The 19,059-nt window shown below is 44.7% G+C and overlaps 1 protein-coding gene across 1 annotated transcript; it reads right to left on the reverse strand.

Moving 5' to 3' along the window:
- Window positions 1–7,166: 7,166 nt before the first annotated feature.
- On the reverse strand, window positions 7,167–18,004 carry AGTRAP (angiotensin II receptor associated protein). The gene is made up of 5 exons (XM_062593335.1): window positions 17,896–18,004; window positions 12,130–12,164; window positions 11,795–11,906; window positions 11,022–11,220; window positions 7,167–8,803 (listed from the first exon to the last, which is right to left on the reverse strand). The coding sequence occupies exons 1-5, from the start codon at window positions 17,920–17,922 to the stop codon at window positions 8,697–8,699; spliced, it is 480 nt and encodes a 159-aa protein (XP_062449319.1). The 5' UTR covers window positions 17,923–18,004; the 3' UTR covers window positions 7,167–8,696.
- Window positions 18,005–19,059: the final 1,055 nt, after the last annotated feature.

The following is a 19,059-nucleotide window of genomic DNA, read 5'->3' on the forward strand; positions in this document are numbered from 1 at the left end:
CTCATGAGCTAACCATGACAGAGTAACATAGGTTCAGTCCTAGAACCAAATGTCCCCAGGAACTTAGCTTCTTAGCCACTTTCAACTGCTTCTTCTCCCCAACACTACCAGCACATTTGTACATAAACATGTAGAGTCTTTTTACCTTTGCTTATTCACTTTCAAAGACCAGAAGCAGTTCTCTGAGATCTGCAGAGAGAAGACAGTAGATCATACAACAATTCACACCACTCTGATGAAGAATCTGTCTGTGCCCAGCATGGCAAGTCATTCTGGCTGGAGATCAAACAGTCCTGTCTTAGGGTTGGACATTATGTTGGGTGCCTTTGACCCTGCCTTCCCCTCTCTTGCTCTGTTAATGGTCTTACACACTTCGGACATGGAAAAGCATAACAAAATTGGAATCTCACGAACCTGCAACTATTCACAGTTTAAATTAGTTTAATGTTTGTCTTGTGCATATAGAACTTGGGAATGTAAATGCCTAGCGAATATGCTGGTCTTTGAGAAGCAGCACGCAAGAGAGAAAGTTGCATGTATCGAGATGGAACAGGACCAAAGGAGAGGGGATTCTGGCCATTCAGTGACAGAAAACTACATGCAAACATCCCCATTACTGTTGTACCTCAACTCTGCACCTCTAGCAAGACATGGATGCCAGCACAAATTGAATTTGCAAACACGGATGCTATGCAGTGAGCACACCCTCACCTCTCTGGACACAGTTCCCTGTGTCTGGCTGTCTTCTTCACAACACTGTGGTTTTTTGGCACTCCTCTCCACAGAAGGCCCTTCAGACTGGTCCAGATTGGTGTCAGGTTCCCAATTCCTCCAGCTGTTCTGGTGGGACTGTTCGTCTCTCCCTCCTTCTCTGCTTAAATTCTCACTATCTATGCCAGAAAATTCATCAAAGCCTGTTTCAATCTGAACACTGAAAGGGCTGAACTTGCTGCTCACCAACACAGCCATTCTTCTGGCTGCTTGTAATCTAGAGTCACATACCTCTTCCGACTCTTTGCTGGACTCCCTATGAGGTTCAGAGGTGCTGACTTCTACAGACTTAATACTAAGCTGCTGGACTGACTGAAACTCTTTATCTCCAGAAGGAGAAGCGACTCTCATGCACATTTCCCTTGGAGTCCCATACATGGCTACACCAACATTCATCTGAGCACCCTCATACTGTGTTTCCAGTGACACCTGCAGACCTTCTGGATATAGGCTGGATGGAAGGTCTTTTTTCCAAGATGTAGCACATGGGGGTGCCCCATCAGATGCCTTTTTTCCTTTAAGTACCTTTTCAGAGGAATGACTTTTTGTGTGACCATAAAGACCTCCAGTTTCCAGAGCTGGCTTTGTCTGGGACTGGTATCTGAAATAAGGGGAACATTTACAGGAAGAGCCTGCTTCTGTATCCACCAGCCAACCAGAGCCCTTCGCAGTAGAGACAGTTTCTCGCTGGATGTCGCCTGAAAGTTTGGCTCTCCACATGTGTGAGTCAATACGTTCATATCTGTGAGACACAGAGGCAGGTTCAGCATGACAGAAGTCCCTTGGCACTGCACTGAGGCTCCAGTCTTTAGCAAACGGGACACCCCATTTCAATCTTGCCTGAGCAGCATTGGTATTTACTCTAGGTAGCTGCTCTCCTGTGCTCAGGATACCAGGAGCTGAATCATCAGGAGCAAAGCACAGACTGCTACTCACTGGAGAAGATGTGGGCTCCAAAGGGAGGGAGCCCCATATCCCCATCAAAACAGTTTCTTGTTTAAGCCTCTGGATTGAACGGTGCAAGCTAGCAGAAGTCTGGGAAGACTGTAAAAGAGACTGAAGGGAAGCAGAACTACAAAAAGACTCCACCAGACTAGACGGACTGAGATCTCCCACAGTCAGGGCTGAACCATGGAAACACGAGTTTACACTTTCACTGGAGCTTCCTAAAGAGACACACTCCACTGACTCATTCCCAAGAAGGGGATCTACAGTATGAATAGGCAAATACGTATTGACTAGCAAAGGGTTCCCACGAGCCATACAAGAAGCAGCAAGAGACCAACACTGTTGCCTTTCCACTGGATACTCACTATTCTTGTTCCTTCTTTCTGAACAATGACAAGTAGAACATATGAAGCAGCTACCACCTGCCTTTGCTTTCTGATGGTATCGCTGAGGGAGGCCAATACTCTCATTCCCTCTTCCTTCTAAGCTATCAGCATCAAGGCAAGAGCATCTCTGATGAAGATCCACAGCAGGGAGCACCGACAAAGCAAGATGGGGAGTCCTATAAGCCAAATGTTTAGAGCTGTGCTGCTGCAGCCTTGAGCAAAGATTCTGCTGCTGGAAGGAAGAATTGGAGAGCTGGCTGGTGGTGTCCCGGAGTGGCTGAGAAGGGCAGGAAAGATTAGTCTGTATCAGAGCGGGATTTCTCTTCCCAGCTGACAGAGGTGTGGTACACAGCCGGTCTTGTTCTCTTCTCTGGCTGTGAGTTACACTGAACGTGCCCGGCTCAAGCCAGTGATGAGAAATGTCTACTTGACTTCTAGCACTGAAAACCAGATCAACATTCACATTCTTCTGAACATTTCTTTGCTCTGAAGAAAAATAAGAAGAAATATAAACAAAGGAGCATGCTCATTCTTCATCACATCTTCCATAGTTTTCCAAAGGCTTTGGGAACTCTCCTTATAAATCTTGTCTCCAACCCACCAGCCTCAGCCTTAACAGTATTATGGACGTTACTCTTTTCCTATTTCTCAGGAATCATGTCTGGCAGAGCAGGAATGATCAAAGGGGACAGTCTTCAGTCTCAACAGAAAACCTGGAAAAGAAAGACTTCCAGCATTATGCATTTATTTGCAGCCTCTCAAAGAGCTTCCTGTTAGCCAGGCTTAGCTCTTCTCTTGACAAGACCCAGTAGTCTGTAGCTGCTTTTCCAGAATACTTTACACCTAACTAGATCTACACAGCATCAGACAAGAACAAGTCGAATAGGAACTGTGTTTACAGAGGGCAAGGCAACATGGTTCCAAGCGGAGTACAATGCTTACCCTCTTCCTTGTTTGCAAATCAAGTTCAAATCTCTTCCATACTTGTATTTTCTCCAGGGTTGGCAGGAATCATAATGCCTGGACTTAAGGCATTGTTTAACCAGCAGAAATTTGTGCACCAGTCCTGGTACAGCCCTGCAAAGGCTCAAGGTTACAGAAGACAGTTTCCTTTTGTGCGCACTACAGGATGAAACCATGCTTAAAAGTACAGAGGATCTACATCGTCTCCTAACTTGGAAGAATTACAGCATAGATTGGAGACCTAATTTGCAATCTAGCCATTAAGCCAGATGGTTGTATGTATAAATCCCATCCAGAACACAGATTCTTAAATTGCTGCTAACATACAAATATAATTCAGAAGGACTGTGCTTTAGTTTCCCCAAATTTTAAAGGTAAGTTGGCAATCATTCTAACCATCCTTCTTTTCCATTCCCTTTTTAAGGCTTGCTAGGGTTTAACATTGTTGCTGCTCTGTTCCTTAACCTACTGATCAATGGAGATCAGAAATTGCTTGTTTACTGCTACATAGGAACATCAACATGGTATTCATCAGAGAGAAAACTGAAGGGAACCTGGGAGCCACTTAGACCATTGGGTTGATTTAAAAAAAAGGTGTCAAAGAACTTGAGCTTGAAAACAGTGTTGTGAAAAAGACACAAATACCCACACCATCTCAAAAAACTAGCCAATCTGAAAAGAAACAAGCACTGCCTATGAAATGAATGTCACTTGTTTTCTTTTCAAACATACTTGAATAGCAAAATGCATTCTTTCAAACTGCATTCTATTTCTAACCTACATGCCTGTCATTCTCTACGGAAGCATCTGAACTAGCCTCAGTTCTCTCTGGTTGCAAAAGGTCTGCTTGTCCCTCTCAAATACAAACTCTTTCAGGAATCACCACTGAGGAGCAGACTCAGTTACTGAGGTGATAAGAGATAATCACGCAATGTTGCAGTTATCCTTGGGAATAGCTGTGACTGTCTTTCATACATCATCAACTGCATTACAAATGGGTAGCTGGTGTTATTTTTTCCAGACAATTAGAAGTTGGCCTCTAAAAAGTGAATTGATCTTCCAGAGCTTTACTGCTTTCTTTAGGGTGCCTATCATTACATGAACTACAATCACAAAATGCAGCAGATTGGTGTTCTGTAAAAGCTCTCCTTGCATCCCAGCAATTTCCTGTCAACTAGCAATGTGTCACAAACAATAAGTGTTATAAAGGATTTCGAATAACAAAAGGGCACAAAACCATCATACTTATTAGTACTATTTTTTTCCATGATCACCTGGAATCCTGACACACCACTGGACTACTTTCACAACCAAGAACCTAGACACAATCTATTTTCTCAGTAAAAATCATGCATCTTTTTCAATCTCCATGACAGATCTTTCTAACAGATACTAGGTTCTCAATAGCTTTCCAGGATTATTTTAAGAGTTGTTCTTCACCTGACTCATTCCTAATTTCAGGACTTAATTAGATGAGAAAGAAGCAGCGTCCCTTAAAAATTGGGTTTGCTCTCCTTTCCAAAATTGCCATTCAGAACTTCGATGCAACTACTTTTAAGCAGTGATTCATCTTACTCAAAAGGCAACAAGATTTTAAAAAGATGTTTAAAAAAACTTTTTCCGAGGCCAGAAGAGATATTTAAGGCATGTTACAGATTTTGCAAATTGCAAAATTCAAGAGCAATGGATTTTATATTATCTTTTATGTTCCCAACTGAAACATTTCTTTAACACATGCTTATTATTTACATTTTGCAGTACAATGCTAATGCACTCAAATCCGAAATATATCCAATTAAATTAACAAAAATGAAGTTGATCAAAGTTCTTCTGTTGCTGCAAGCAAAAGGAAGTAAACAGCACAGTCCATGAAAAGTAAACCAACAAGGTCTTTTGAGTGAACGCCATTTTTGCATTACGATATCAGTAACAGACACATAGTGAACACATAAGCAGCACACAGATAATGCTGATCTTCCCATACACGCAGATCAGCACAGATCAATCTCACATTTCAAGTTAGAAACAGTGATTTGTCTAAGATCATACCACAAGGAACTTAGAAACAGTACTTTTCACTCACTGCTCAGTCTTAAAAACTGAATAATTAATTATTATTATTATTCCATACTTGGCCTCCTATTGTCCAGTTAAGACCAAAAGGCATATACAAATCCTCCCCATTTAACTGGAGAGAGGGCAGTTTCTGCCCCCAGCAGCTGGCTGAGGAACAGCCAGCATCCTTTACACACTGCCTGCCAAGAACCAAACAGTGTTGTTGCAGGATGGAGTGGAAGCTGCACCAGGGAGAGGGCCATCCCCCCACATGCTGAGCCTGGGGGACCTGTTTCAGGCCTACTCTCAGCTGGTATCACTGGTGCACGCACCTCTGGCCTCCAGTGCAGTATCCCACTTCAGTTCACAGCAAACGCAGAATCCACACACTCTCCGTGGGCGCTCACGCACCTCTCCTTGTAGGCTACTCACTCCGATAGTCACCACTGGACATGCTGCTCACCCCAGCCAAAACCTCAGGGACAGCACGAACACCTCTTTTGTGTCTTCTCCTCTGAACGCAAGGCAAACCTGCAGCTTTGTCCCCTGTTAATACCCAAACCCCAGCAATGAGCTCATTCCAGCTGGGTTGCTGTAAGCAGCTTATCCCATATGATTAGCAACACCGCCTGTCACTGGGGCTGCAGATGGCTGCAGGAAAGCTGCTCTCACCCACGGCTAATTAAAGCTACATCCTCAGCACAGCCCAGACAACCTGGGAGCCAGCAGGTCAGGACAGTTCACCCACAGTGTCCCACTAGCGTACCCACAAATGGCACGTTTACCTCCTCTGGCGCAGCGCCTCAGGAGAGGGGGCACATTTTCCTTTCTCTCGCTCGCAACGCGGCCCAGACTCGCCATGGTGCCCTGGTTCCTGGCAGCAGCGCTGGGGTGCGGGGGGGAGGAATGCGGGGCACCCACGGCCACCCCCAAAACGGCGGGGACAACCCCCAGCCCCAGGCTGGCTCGTGGCGAGGCGCGACGCCCTTCAGCCGCTCGCCGGAGCCCTCACAGCCCCCTCCGGCGCGCGGCGGGACGCGCCCCACCCCCCCCCGCTCAGCCGTTAGGCGAGCCGTTAGCCCGACCGTTAGCCCGACCGTTAGCCGCGCGCAAACAAGCCCCGCCCGCCCCGCGGCGCCTGCCCCCTCAGGGCCGCCTGAGGCATTTTTGGGCGGGGCGGAGGCAGCAAGTGAGCTAGGTGGGGATATTTTATGATTTTCTTTTAAAATCTAGACAGGCGTCAGCTCATTAACAAACAAATCGTGGGCGCATCAGTACCGAGGATTAAAAATGCAGCACAGGATCACACCTGCTGCACGTCTGGCTGAGGAGACCCTGCTGCGAGGCTAAAAGAGGAGCCCTGCGGTGAAGCCCGGACGGTGCCGGCTCCCCGCACGGAAAGGCTGTGCTCGGGCACACCGATAGGCTTAATGAATCCCCACACGCCGTGCTAAATCAGGTATGCATTTAAGAGCACTCTGGTGCTTGCTTTAAACACTGTGTAAGCAACAGCCCTCCTCCAGAAATTAGAACTGGTCGTTAGAAGCCAGGAGAGAGGCCAGGTTTATATCACCATTTCTGTCTCTGATTTACTGCCCAAAATTGGCATCCTTCGTTCACAGTAAGTATATCAACACCTCTCCCCTGCTTTGCTCCTCTGAGCTATTAGATTTGTTGAATTCTGTCTGCACAGCAGATCAGCTCAATAGGCATCTATAGATTTTGTAGCATCTTTTGCACTGGAAAATGTCTGGGAAATCCTCATGAAATGTACCTTCATATCCATGCAAATCCCTCAAAAGCTTTACATTTAAAACAGTTATTTTCCATGTGTGGTCCACAGAGTTCTGCAGGTCTAGGGAAGAAAAAACAGCCCGTCATCTGAGTGTTTAAAAGTGTTATTCAGGGATTGGTACTGCCTACCTAATCTTCATCCCTCCCCATCTGATCACAAGAGCAGACTCACTCCTAGTCCTCTGCTCTACTGCGTGGCAGCCTGTGCCAGCACTTACCTGCAAAATGAATGCAAAGTACTCAGAGAAGTAAATCAGACTATTGCACTTTTATGGCATTTAACATGTGCTTGGTCCAAGCATAAATGATGACAGCTGCAGATCACTGCACTGCTTGTGTAGCATAGTGGATGAAGCATCTGTTGATGCAAGTGATGAAACTCAGAGGGGGAGGAAACTGCTTGTTTTTAAACCTACAAATATCATGGTTCTAGAGGTTAGAACAAAATTAATGGGGACTTGTGGTCACTGCAGAGTCAATGCAGCAGCAAGTCTTGTCAGAAAAATGCAACTGTAGAATAACATGTATAATTCAAAAGTGAACCTGCTTCAGAAAACCATAGATCTTCCCAGTACTAGTATTTTCACTGTTCACATGCTCTTTTTCTTTTAAGGAAACCTCTTGGACACCTTTTTCTTTTTTAGGATTTTACACTGAAAGCTACAGCAGGGTGGATTTATTGTGGGTAAGATCATAATTTGAGGTTTGTAACACCTCAAGGAGTTCATCACTGCAGTGTAAGAAGTTCCACAAACTTCATTTTTCATTTCCCCAGTCTTAACTTACTAGCCCACCTTCATTGCCCGTGCTCTGCTGTGCAGTACCCTCTACTTTTCTGAGTAAAGTCTTAGACTAAAACCCATCAAAGCCCTGCAGATCTCCTCCTGTAATGACTTTCCCAGACTCCCTGGCTATAGTCTCAACCCATCAGGAATATCTACATTTTCAAATGACACATAGGTGACCAGTGATTTAGGAAAAAAAAAGAAAAAAAAAACCACAGAACTGTGTTCATTTTATAGTTTTCTTAGGAAAATGTAACATTTCAAGTTCTGTTAAGATAGGCAGCTGAAGGCAAAAAGACATTTCAAGGCACAGTACCTGCAACCTACATTTAACAGTCGTTTTAAGGACATCTTAACATCCTGAAAGACATTCAACTTGCATATAAGCAACAGTGAATAAAACCCAAGGCTAGATACTGGAAGCACAAGCAGCTCCCTGGCCCAGTAACAGCATTTTATACAAACCCTAGCTGTGTGCAAACCACCAGAGTTAGCATGGGGATTTTGCATCATAAATCTTAGTTAAATAATATGATTAAAACCAGTCCTCTAGAACTCCCAGACATTTACTGGAGATGTATCTGCATATGACCAGGTTAAAATACTGTATTGTTTGAAGGCAGATCATGAGTCTTTTAAAGTCAGCTTGTCCATGAATATTTTGAGTGATTCCCTTACTTAAAGGGCACAAACAGGACAAGCCATGGTGGACTGCAGAAGGTGCTTCCACTCACACAGACAGAGAAGAGATTTAGGAGGAGGAAGGAGAGTGTATGGCGATTACAAAGTCACAGCACTTAGCATGGCATCTCTAAGATCTTCTGCACTTACTGCAGGAACCCAGCTGCCTAACCTTCAGGGAGGCAGAAGTAGTAAAATCAGATCTTCTTCTGTTTGCTCAGTGGCAGGTTTTGCTCCATCAGAACAGATATTGGAGGAATGTAAGGCTGTACTGGGCGAGGGAGGCATCTGTTCACTATTCCAGGTGAGGGCCTCAGTATGGATGCTGGGCTGACTTGCTTACATCAGGCCATTGAGGAGAGGCATCCTGGTGATCGATTGGCTCGTAGCTGCTACGATCCTGGCCTGCACGGATGAGGCCTGAATAGAGACAGAAAAGAACAAGCTTGGGAAAAAGCAAAAGCACAAGAATTGAGTCCCCTAGAAGAAACCAAGAGCTCAGCACCACACCACATTAGCTGCTCTACCAGCTCCCCAGCACCACTGTTCTGTGAGCCTCAGTACGCAGGCAGGAGGTAAGAGAACTCATCCTTCCAGACAAAGACAAAAGAACTGGGGTGCTTTTGAACATATCCCTTATCACATGAGCATTTCATTCATTGAGAACTGCTCTCCTAGATGCCATGTGGTGTGTGGAAAGCAAGACCCACACTGATACCTAGCAGCATAACAGACAGGCTGCTGTAATAGCATATTTCAGAAAAATAAAGTTTATGAAAAATAGTGGAAAAATGAATATATCTTGCAACAAACAGAAGCAGCAGGAACCATGGCTAGCTGACAGCCAGCATGGATTTTAGGAGCATGATTCATTCACGAACCACTTCCTGACAACCCAGCTATGCTTCAAATGTACCACACAAGGGCATTAAATTTGAATCCAGCAGTGCTTCCAACTACATTATGAGCTATTTGTCTGGGTTGTAACAGTGGTACAAAACCATGTTACTGTCCCAGGGTGAGCAAGGGACGACGAGAGAGTGTGTGTAAGGACAGCTCTTTATCTAGGCCAGATGTCTCCAGGCTAGAACACAATCTGAATCAAAGGTGGGCCCTAAATCATGTGATAGGCCCTGTTGTAAGCAGCAAGGATGCTGCCAAGCAACAGACACAGATTCTGTGCAGAAAGAAAACAAGACAGAGAAGACCAAGAAAAATCCAAGACACTTAAGTTCAAGATGAGGGTGCCCAACAGTATGAAAACAAAATAGGTGATTTGGCAACCACATTCAACACAAACTACAGCACACAGTTTGTACTGAAAAGGTTGCAAGAAAGATAGATCAAGAGAGAGTGGTAGTACAAGATGATTGAATTCAGCCAGTGCCTGAGAAGAGACTCTCAGCCAGTATTGTTCCTGTGTTGGGATAGGGTGGATGGAAAGAACGAATACTTCAAAATTCTATGGAAAGGGAGAGTTACTCCTCAATGACACCTACACTTCCCACAGCATACAGTTACAAGCACAGTGAGGAGCTAATAAAAATTGACACAAACATGGCCCACAGCAAGATGCTGCAGCTGGCACACAAACCTGACCCAGCTGAGAGAGATGTCTGGCACTTGCACAAACTGACAGAGACGACATCCATATTACACTAGAAGAGAGGTGCTATGTAGCACTCTGAAGCCACTGGTTTCCTGGCCTCTCCTCACCTGCAAGTATTCACCTCTTTTCACAGGAAGCCTCATCTTCTTTGCCAGCACCAAAGCAGCACAAATAATGGCTTTCAAACACTGTAATGCCAGCTATACCATCCTTTGACCTGCACAGCTCTTAGGAAAGCAAAAAGATAGCTGTGCAGGCTGCTCGTTTTGCCAGGGTGAATTGCCACACAGCAAACGTGTCCTGGAAGCTGCCCTGATATGAACAAGCACCAGGCATGTGTGACAAAGCAGCTGCCAGAGACCAGAACACCCAGCCACACTCCCTTCTCTCTGGCACAGCTGCCACATTATCATAAGCAAGTACAACCAGGAGAAAAATAAGTGTATACAAGCAAAGTCCCATGATATAGACATCAGCCCCATTTTCCAGGTGAGGAAATGGAGGTTCAAAGCAATTGAGGTAGCTAGGACATGTGAGGCCCAGAGAAAGCCTGGAGTTGAAATTCTAGCCTCACGCATAATCCAGCTAGAAAGGATGCTGCCTTCACTCTCCCTCAGAGAAAAAAGAAAGGGTTGACAAAGAGAAAAGGACACCCAGAGTCTTCCAATAGGCACACACAAATACAAGAGGAGAAAGAAGGGAAAAAAGCCTCTCAGCTACATTGAATAAAAGAGACAGCAGTGGCATCAATACCATTGTGGGCAAAATGGCTGTCAGACGAGGACTCCAGGTCTGCAAGGGAAGAGAGGAAGAATATAAATTTAAGGCCTAAGACACTCCAGGACCACAAACTAGGAGACCAAACATTAGCGAGAGAAAGAGGACAACCCTCCCTTCTCTGGTAAGGTAGCGGGGGGAGGCAGAATCCAGCTGCACAGAGCTCAGGCTGAAGGGTCAAAGTACAAGGCAATCTCCCTAACACCAGAGGAAGTGGCCCACACTGATGTGGAGGCAGGGGAAGCAGCATACCTATGTTAAAGGTGTACTCTCCTCCACGCTCCCGGTACATATGATACACAAAATAGCAGGACACAGGTTTGATAAGGAGGCTGAGGATGGCCATGCCTACACTGAAACGATTCAAGTCCGTGAGATTGTTCTTTTGGGGGTAGAAGACACTGATGTGAATGATGTCTGTGAGCACTGTGAGCAGCAGGCCAGTCAGGAACTGGAAACAAAGAGAGAACAGGACATGAACTGAATAGAGGATTGACCATTAGGAGTCACAGTCAGTTACAGGGTCTGTTCCTAGATGCCATCACGCCAGTATCACACATTGCTACCACCTGGCACTGGCCAAGGTAGACGGAGAGAGAGAGTCCTAAATGCATGATCTTGTATTTTTTCTTTGTGTGTTAGACACAGTCTCATGTAAGTTCCAGGGCTATGTACTTTTGCTTGCCAGTTTCTTTAATGTTCAGAGAAGATTATAGATAGCCCCTCCAACTCAGACATATTAAATGCTTTTGAGTCCTTGTCTAGCATTACAGGTCACAATAGCAGGTTAAAAAATAAGAATCAAATATGCCTCACCCCAAGGAGCAAAATAAGGAATAGCGAGTGCTTCTGACCATGGTTTACAATGCTTAAGTGAAAGTCAGGCTCTCTTAAAAAAAAAATGGGGAGTCCGATTTATCCACTGTTGTACTAGGAACAGCTGAAGATCATCACTGTTTCAAAGGAGCTGTCTCTGCCCTCCACCCTCTTTCTCTGAGCAGCCTGGTGGAGGCCCTCATACTCACCATCACGATGGCATCAAGGGAATCTCGCTGCACAATGGCCCAGATCCCCACCGCAAGTACACTGAAATTTCCCCAGACATAGGAGGCTGGAAAGAAGTAATTCATGCACCCCCTGCCAAACAAGGAAAAGAAACAGCTCTCCTTCACAATAAGCCTGCAACAGTCTGTTTGCATTCAATCCCATCTCCAATAAAACACCTCACTCTTGGATTTAGGATCTCCTTGTGCACAGAGAAGCACATGTAGGGAGTGCTGACTCCACAAGAATGTCCCATTCCTAGAAGGAATGCCCTCTTTTCACCCAGACCAGGCCAGGCCAGTTATCAATCACTCACCACATTGTGAGCAGCCAGTGTACCAGAATGATGGCCTGTGGAAAAACAGAGGAAGACAGGTCAGCAAGCTGGGAAAACTATGGGAGGTTCGAAGTGAAATGACACTTCCGTTTCCAAGGGAAGAGTGGAAGAGCGTCCTTGGGAGCTACACTGGATCCACAAACTAGTGCAGAAAGCTAGCTTAGCAACTGGGACATTGAAAACACAAAACCATTTTTCTCTGCCTCTGCTGCTGGGTATTTCCTGTGGTGCTGCACTGCAGTCATTCATTATTGCTGTCATTTCCACTGACAGTTAATTCAGGGCCCATTTAGGCTTTTCTAAATGGGTTATTGATTTCTGAACTCCAGAATAGTTTGTACAGAAAGCCAGGCAAACTGATTTATACTATGTTAGCACAGTTTATACATGACCAATCTGGGGGCCCATCATTAAAAAGTCCACAGATAGTCATGCCTGCAGCTCCAGTCATTTCATTCAGTCCTCAGTAAACCTTCTTTGCCTCCTTCAAGCCTGTTCAGAGCAGCAGCTCAACTTCACTGCAGTATTAACAGACCTGAAGGTATCTGCTAGGAACTGAAGAACACAATCTTGCATAGCACACATCTTTCTTCATTCTCAGTAAAATCTCAAGAGCCCAAACGCTTGCAGTACCCTAAGGAGCAATAAGGTAATGCTACTATGGATGCTGTACTTTGCAAATGTCATTTACAATCCTGATCCTTGCGCTTAAGGGGAAAAATTGAAGAAGCAAGAGCCTTACTGTAACAAATGGCACGAGCATTCTCTTCACTAGCACTTGATGTTTCCTGTAACTAAGGAGACATACTTATACTCTACATGCTTATTAAGAGAACAAATGGGGATAGAAAGATACCACTTCAATCTTCTATGCATATATCCATGTGTTCACTCACTTTTGAACCTGCTGGATAATTTCAGCTTTGTTTGGAAAAGGGAGACCAATCTCAAAAATACTCACTCTCTAAATACCTGTGAAGACTATGGAAGACAGGCTCTATTAGCAGCCTCACAGAGGAAAGACTGAAACCTTAATCCAACTTTATTACAAAGCAGAGAATCTGTGAGAGTCATAGCTATTTTTCTATTGCTCTGCCTGTGAGAAAGGCTGCAAATGGCATTTGTATTAAGATACAAACAAGTCTAATAAGTTAAGAATCCAGTCACACAACACTAACCCACAGAAAACAATGTCTTTTCTGCTATACTGCTTGCTGAACTATTTTGTTGAATGACCTGGATGAGAGAGGTGTTTGGGAAAAAAAACAAAAACAACAACAAAAAAAAACTTCAACCCACTCCTCACACACAATCAAGGAAAGAGAGCAGATCTCAGTCCCATAGACACTGTGAGACAACCGAGGCAATAAACAGCCTCTTAGTGAAAGGGGCCCCTCACTGCCTAAATGCAGAATATATAAGCAGTTAAGAATATTTTTAATGCAGTCTAAATAAAAGAAGATCAAAACAAGGCAGTATTAACCTCAGCATAAAAAAGAAAAAATCCACCCCCCCAAAAAAAAACAGAACACGTAAATGAGTAAGTAGAGACAGGCTAAATGACTTGATTGATGAAGGAAAGCTGTATGCAGAGAGGAGAATTAAGCCCTTAGAAAAAATTAAAGATCTACTGGCATTCTGTACTAGTCAATGACTCAAAACTTCTATCCATGCTCTAACTTAATACAAAACTAGTTGCTTGAGGAGAGAGTTAATGAAGCTGTAACACGAACGCAGTGCAGCCAGGAAATTAACAGGAGTGACGCATCTGCTGTGGCTCTAGCTGTTCTGCCAAGATACCACAATGTAGATGCCTTATGATAAGATACGGTTCTTGCTTCGCCGCAATATGCTGGCACAACTGATGAGCATTCATTCTGAGTAGCCTAGATTTTGTCGTAACTTCAAACACAGCTTAAACAGATTTTCAATAATGAATTTTTTTTAATTGTTCATGAAAGGCTACAAAACACATTCTTCTCCCCCATTTGCCCTCCTCCCAGATTTTACCATGGAGACCAGGCAGAAGCTGCTAATCAGTAAAAGGCAAGATGTTCTTGGATAAGAATGGAGACATGCAAATAGTGTTTACTCAAGAGACTACCACAACATCAGGGAAATTCTTAATGAAGTAATATTTAATTGCATGTTACATACCCACAAGCCCCCTCAAGGCTCACCAGTTAACATAATAAGGCAGTTTTTATTTTTTAAAAGCTGTCTAGATCAATACTGCAGTTATTAGGTTATAAAACATGCATAGTCACGAGGATAAAGTCAGGTTAAAACTTTATTATTCAGAGGCTGATGGAACAGGGAACTGCCAATAGAAAAACAATGCATTCCTTTCCTGGTAATTAGTCCAAGTTATCTGACAGTTCTTCAGGGCACTATGAAATTACCTGGTGGTCTTGCTATGCTTGAACATAGAAAACTTCATGTTAATGAAAAATATTCTTTAAAGATCACAGCCACTATCTGAGATTAGACAATTTTCAGGTAGTCTCCGGATGAGACAGCTGAAGAATTTAAATTTTTCCCTCTGCTCAAGGACTTGTGTCTCTATTATAAGAAGGGCATAAATTTATTCTTCTAAGAGAAGAATTCATTCTGAAACTTGAACTAGGGCTGAGAGGAGTAAAATGAAAAAGGTGGCATTTGTCCCCATCCCTTCTGGGCTGATAGGAGGATGATTATGTGATTAAAAGCATCCCACTGGAGGAGAGCTGAGGAAAATTCCTGGCTCCTCCACAAATCCCAGCATGTGATGGAACTAATTGGCAAGCTTAAAAGACACTTGGGTCTGTCTGGTTCTGGTTGGGTGGGAAATTCTTTGGAACAGGAACTCCCTCCTTCAAGCGTGCCTCAGCACAGAATCTTCAAGCATAAGGTTGAATTTTGCCCAAGTTAAAATGCCCTGATTACAAATTACAATTATTTTCTTTTTTGCAATTGAGTTCATCTACTCTGTGAATGGCTTACATTCATCTGAGGATACACTAACCCCAAAATAGATCTGAGTGGCCACCTGTGAGTGAACTCTTCAGGTCCTCTCATTATTATCCCACTGTGTACAGTTTCATACCCAGACTAACCACAACCTGAAGGACATTTTTTTTGAGAACACAGAGCCAGATTCTTCTCAGAGATGCCCAAAGAAAGAACAAGAAGCAAAAAAAAAAAAAAAAAAAAAAAAAAAAAAAAAAAAAAAAAAACAAACAACACAGGGAAATTTCAGCTAGATATAAGGAAAAAAAATCATAATGAGAATGGTTAGGCACTGGAACAGGCTATCCAGGGAAGTTGTAGAAGTTCTATCCTTGGAGATTTTTAAAGCTGAGCTAAATTTTGAGTTGAATAATTTAATCTAACTTAATCTAACTTCTGTTAGTTTTGCTTTGAGCAGGAGGGTGACCTAGATGACACAAAGATTGTCCCTTCTAATCTAAATTATTTTATGAACCTGTGGACTAGCATTTGAAGAAGCCTATCTCCAAGCACAGAATGTATGTTTCCAGACACATGGATCCTAGAACGCTGTCCAGGCTTGATCAAATTGAAGCTTTGTATTTGCAGGCTCAGCACAGTTATTGCAGTAATCCTTAGTGTCAAACATTCACTGCAAAAATGAGACTATGCTGCTTTTAGCACACTTTGCTGACTCTTACTACTAGAGCTAAGCCAGCAGATGCTGTTCCATGAGAAAATTCCTCATCTGCTCCAGGGCAAAGCTGGCTACATCAGTTGTATAGTTCTGCAAGTAGCCTGAAGAAAGACCTTAAGACATTGGTGTGTTCTGGCACAAACACAGCTCAGGCATACAGTTTTCTTGGAGCTACTTCTATCGTGAGGCTTATCTGTTTAATCTCTCAGAAACTCTAGGTAAATCATGCTGATGAATAGCAGTGGTACGTATTGCTTCTAGTCCCTTTCTGAATAAGACCCTTCCCCATCTTTGTAATGTGTTTCAGAGAAACAGAACACATTGTCCCGACTCAGGGACAATACAAAGATTATTAACCCACAGTACTAACAGTACTATTAACCCACTACTCCCTAGCCCTCAAGCCCCATTCCAGTACCAGCAAACTTTAAACCAAGGAATTGCTTAATGCTGAATATCATTTGCCCAGGAAAAGTTTGCTCTTACTTAGGAAGATATTTGGGACTGGCTGTCTGAAACCAGAGGAAAACGAACATTTTAGTTACGTTGTCGTGGTGGCTCATTCATTCAAGAACCATGTCTGGTTTTCAGCTCTCCTATCTCCATCTCCCATGGTGAAACACTTAATTCATTGGTAAACCTTTTAATTAGACATCTTTGTTTTTCACTATTGTTTTAGCATAGAAAAAAAATGAAACAAGATATAAACAAAGCAGAAGGCAAGATCTTTTAATCTTCCTAGTGCCCAGGGAATCACTCAGTTGTTCAAATTGCCCAGAGTAAAATATCAGTCGGTTTCCAGAATGTAATACAATCTACATGCCAGGCCTTGAAAAATCCATTTTCTTACTTGCCTCAAGAAATTACTTTTCTTAGTGAGTTAGTAACAGGGTAAAATTACGAATATATGAACTCCAAACTTCCATTTTGAACAGCCACAATAAAGTCTTGCTGTACAAAGTTGAATTCTTAGCAGTAGGTGGGATAGTACTGTCCTCCCAACCAGTAGGCAGCCAGCTCCAAGGCCACTGCTCACAGCTTTATGAATCAATGGCAGGAAAAGAAAAGAAAAAAAAAAAAAAGAAAAAGAAAAAAGGCACAGATGGGATCGGCAATGCTTTCGTTCTTTCTTTGGTCAGAGTTACAACCAAAGCTGAAACTTCACGCACCAAACAAGACACCTAAACTAGGGAACCTGGGAAAAGGTACGTACATCTAGAAGTTTCAGAGCTCTGAAAATATGATAGGAGGAGGAAAAGAAGAGGAAAATTTCTTCTGTCTGAAATCAGGGAAGACTTCAAACACCAACATGAAAAACAGTAGTTTTAGCCTCTCCTAGCTTCTACATAAGCACGTGTTTCTTGCTGAAGTGAAAAGTCTAATATACCTTTGAGAAGTCCCTTATTTTCCATGCTACCAGATATCCAGTGAAAATTTCAAATTACCTCAATTCTTCCCCAAACAAAAAATAGAAAAAAAAAATCCAGAAAAGCAATTTCAGTTATCTGCCAGATGATAACCCTGAAGTAAATGGGACCAGCCTTCCAAGCTATCTTGCCTGACAGCAAAAGCTTTGTCGTCTCAGGATCCTGTGTGGTGTTTATCCTGGACTAACGCTGGTCAGCTGAGCTAGGAACCTCTATGGACACAAGTTAGTAACCAGTTGCTGTCCCAACCCAGTCCTTGGACACTTTAGCAAACTACCCTGAAGTAACAGCAAACCTTGGAGTTACTGCCTGTCAGTCTTAATGACTAAGAGCTTTTGCAACATTTACCCTTGTGATGAAAAAGATTTAGAAATACCAGTTATTCCTCCTTACAGAAACTTCCACTCTCCTGACCGGCCCTGAAGCGCGGAGCCGGCCGCCGGCAGGGCAGGGCAGGGCAGGCCGGGCCACGGCCCGCTCCCTGGGGACGCCATCAGCTCCTGCTGCTCCGCTGGGAGGACTTCAGCCGAGCCCCTCGCCGGCGAGGCTCTCCGCCGGCCCCCGGCCCGCCCCGGGCACCCTCCGCAGGGCTCGGGCAGGCGGCCCCCGGCCCGCCGCCGCCGCAGCGGCCCCAGCCCGCTCCGCGGCCCCTACCTTGAGGCTGACGGCAGGCAGCTCCATGGCAGCGGCCCGCCTGCCCCGTGACTCCCGGCGGCGGGGCCGTCTCACGTGGGGCTGGGCCGGACCCCGCCGCCGCGACGGGCTGGCCCCGGGCCGCCCAGGGGAGGGCAGAGGGGCGGGGGGAGCCGGGACGGCGCCGCGGCACGCCCGAGGCGGGGCGGCTGTCAGCACCCTCTGCGCCGGGGCTGCAGGGGCTCCGCGGGCACTGGCGGCCCTCGTGGGGACCCGAGGAAGGCAGGGCTGAGACCTACCGCGAGCCCTGCCCTCTGCTCCTGCTGGGCAACAGCCAGCGAGGTGGGGCCTCTCAGTCGCCCCTCACCTGTCCTCAGCAGAGATACTGCCAGCCCCAGCACTGTCTGGTGTGACAACCCTTTAGCAGCAATAGACGTCTAGGGTTGAAAGTGAAGATGTGGTGTGAGAGGGTGACTGGGCCCTGCAGGGCACCTGAAGGACAGCAGTGATGTTTCCATGTCATGTTTTGTGTGTTGTCCATTACTGATGTTGCCCCTGAAGCTGACAGAGTAGGCCACCTTCACTTACAAGCTAAACAGGAATATGCGTTTGGACTATGTTGCAGTGTCTATGCGAATTAAAAATGTCCAATTTCTCCTAACTGCCCCACCTCACCTTGGAGATATCTCAAGGCCCTCAGTCTCAGTCCATGGCAAGAGGATTTGGGGAGTGAGGAGGATTACACCAGGGTGTGATCTTGACAAACATGCTTGAAAGCCCTTTCTGATCCCAGTAAAGAAGAACTACTTAGTACAAACCAGGCATTCTTCATTCTTATTCTGAAAGAAGACTATGCCCATTTTAGAATTCCTGCCCAGTTCATAATGCTATTCTCCTCAGGTGTGGCAAAGGAATTTGGGCTGACCCCTTTTCAAACTCTGCCTTCCTTGCCCAGTGTACACTTTAGCAGTCTGCAGTGTACGTCTACAATGTATTACTGGGTCAGGTGCTTTCTTGTCATCATTAAGGCATACTCATTATTTATTCTTACAGAAAAGATGGGGCCACTGAGGAATGAGCAAGGAGTCAGAAGTTCATTGCTGAAGTTGAATATATGAATCATCGTTCAATCCCATTTCTAGTTCAAGCAGTGCAGTCAGGGTTATATGTAAGAATGATGCAATG

This window comes from Rhea pennata, chromosome 22, assembly GCF_028389875.1.
Source record: "Rhea pennata isolate bPtePen1 chromosome 22, bPtePen1.pri, whole genome shotgun sequence".
NCBI lineage: Eukaryota > Metazoa > Chordata > Aves > Rheiformes > Rheidae > Rhea > Rhea pennata.

What these genes read in the sequence shown, in the direction of transcription:
- AGTRAP (XM_062593335.1), bottom strand. Translation starts at nt 17,922, where the DNA reads ATGGAGCTGCCTGCCGTCAGCCTCAAG. An exon ending in TGCCTGCCGTCAGCCTCAAG is followed by an intron (nt 12,165 to 17,895) that starts GTAGGGGCCGCG and finishes GTTTTTCCACAG; the next exon opens with GCCATCATTCTGGTACACTG. An exon ending in AGAGTACACCTTTAACATAG is followed by an intron (nt 8,804 to 11,021) that starts GTATGCTGCTTC and finishes GTCTCTATTCAG; the next exon opens with GCCTCATCCGTGCAGGCCAG.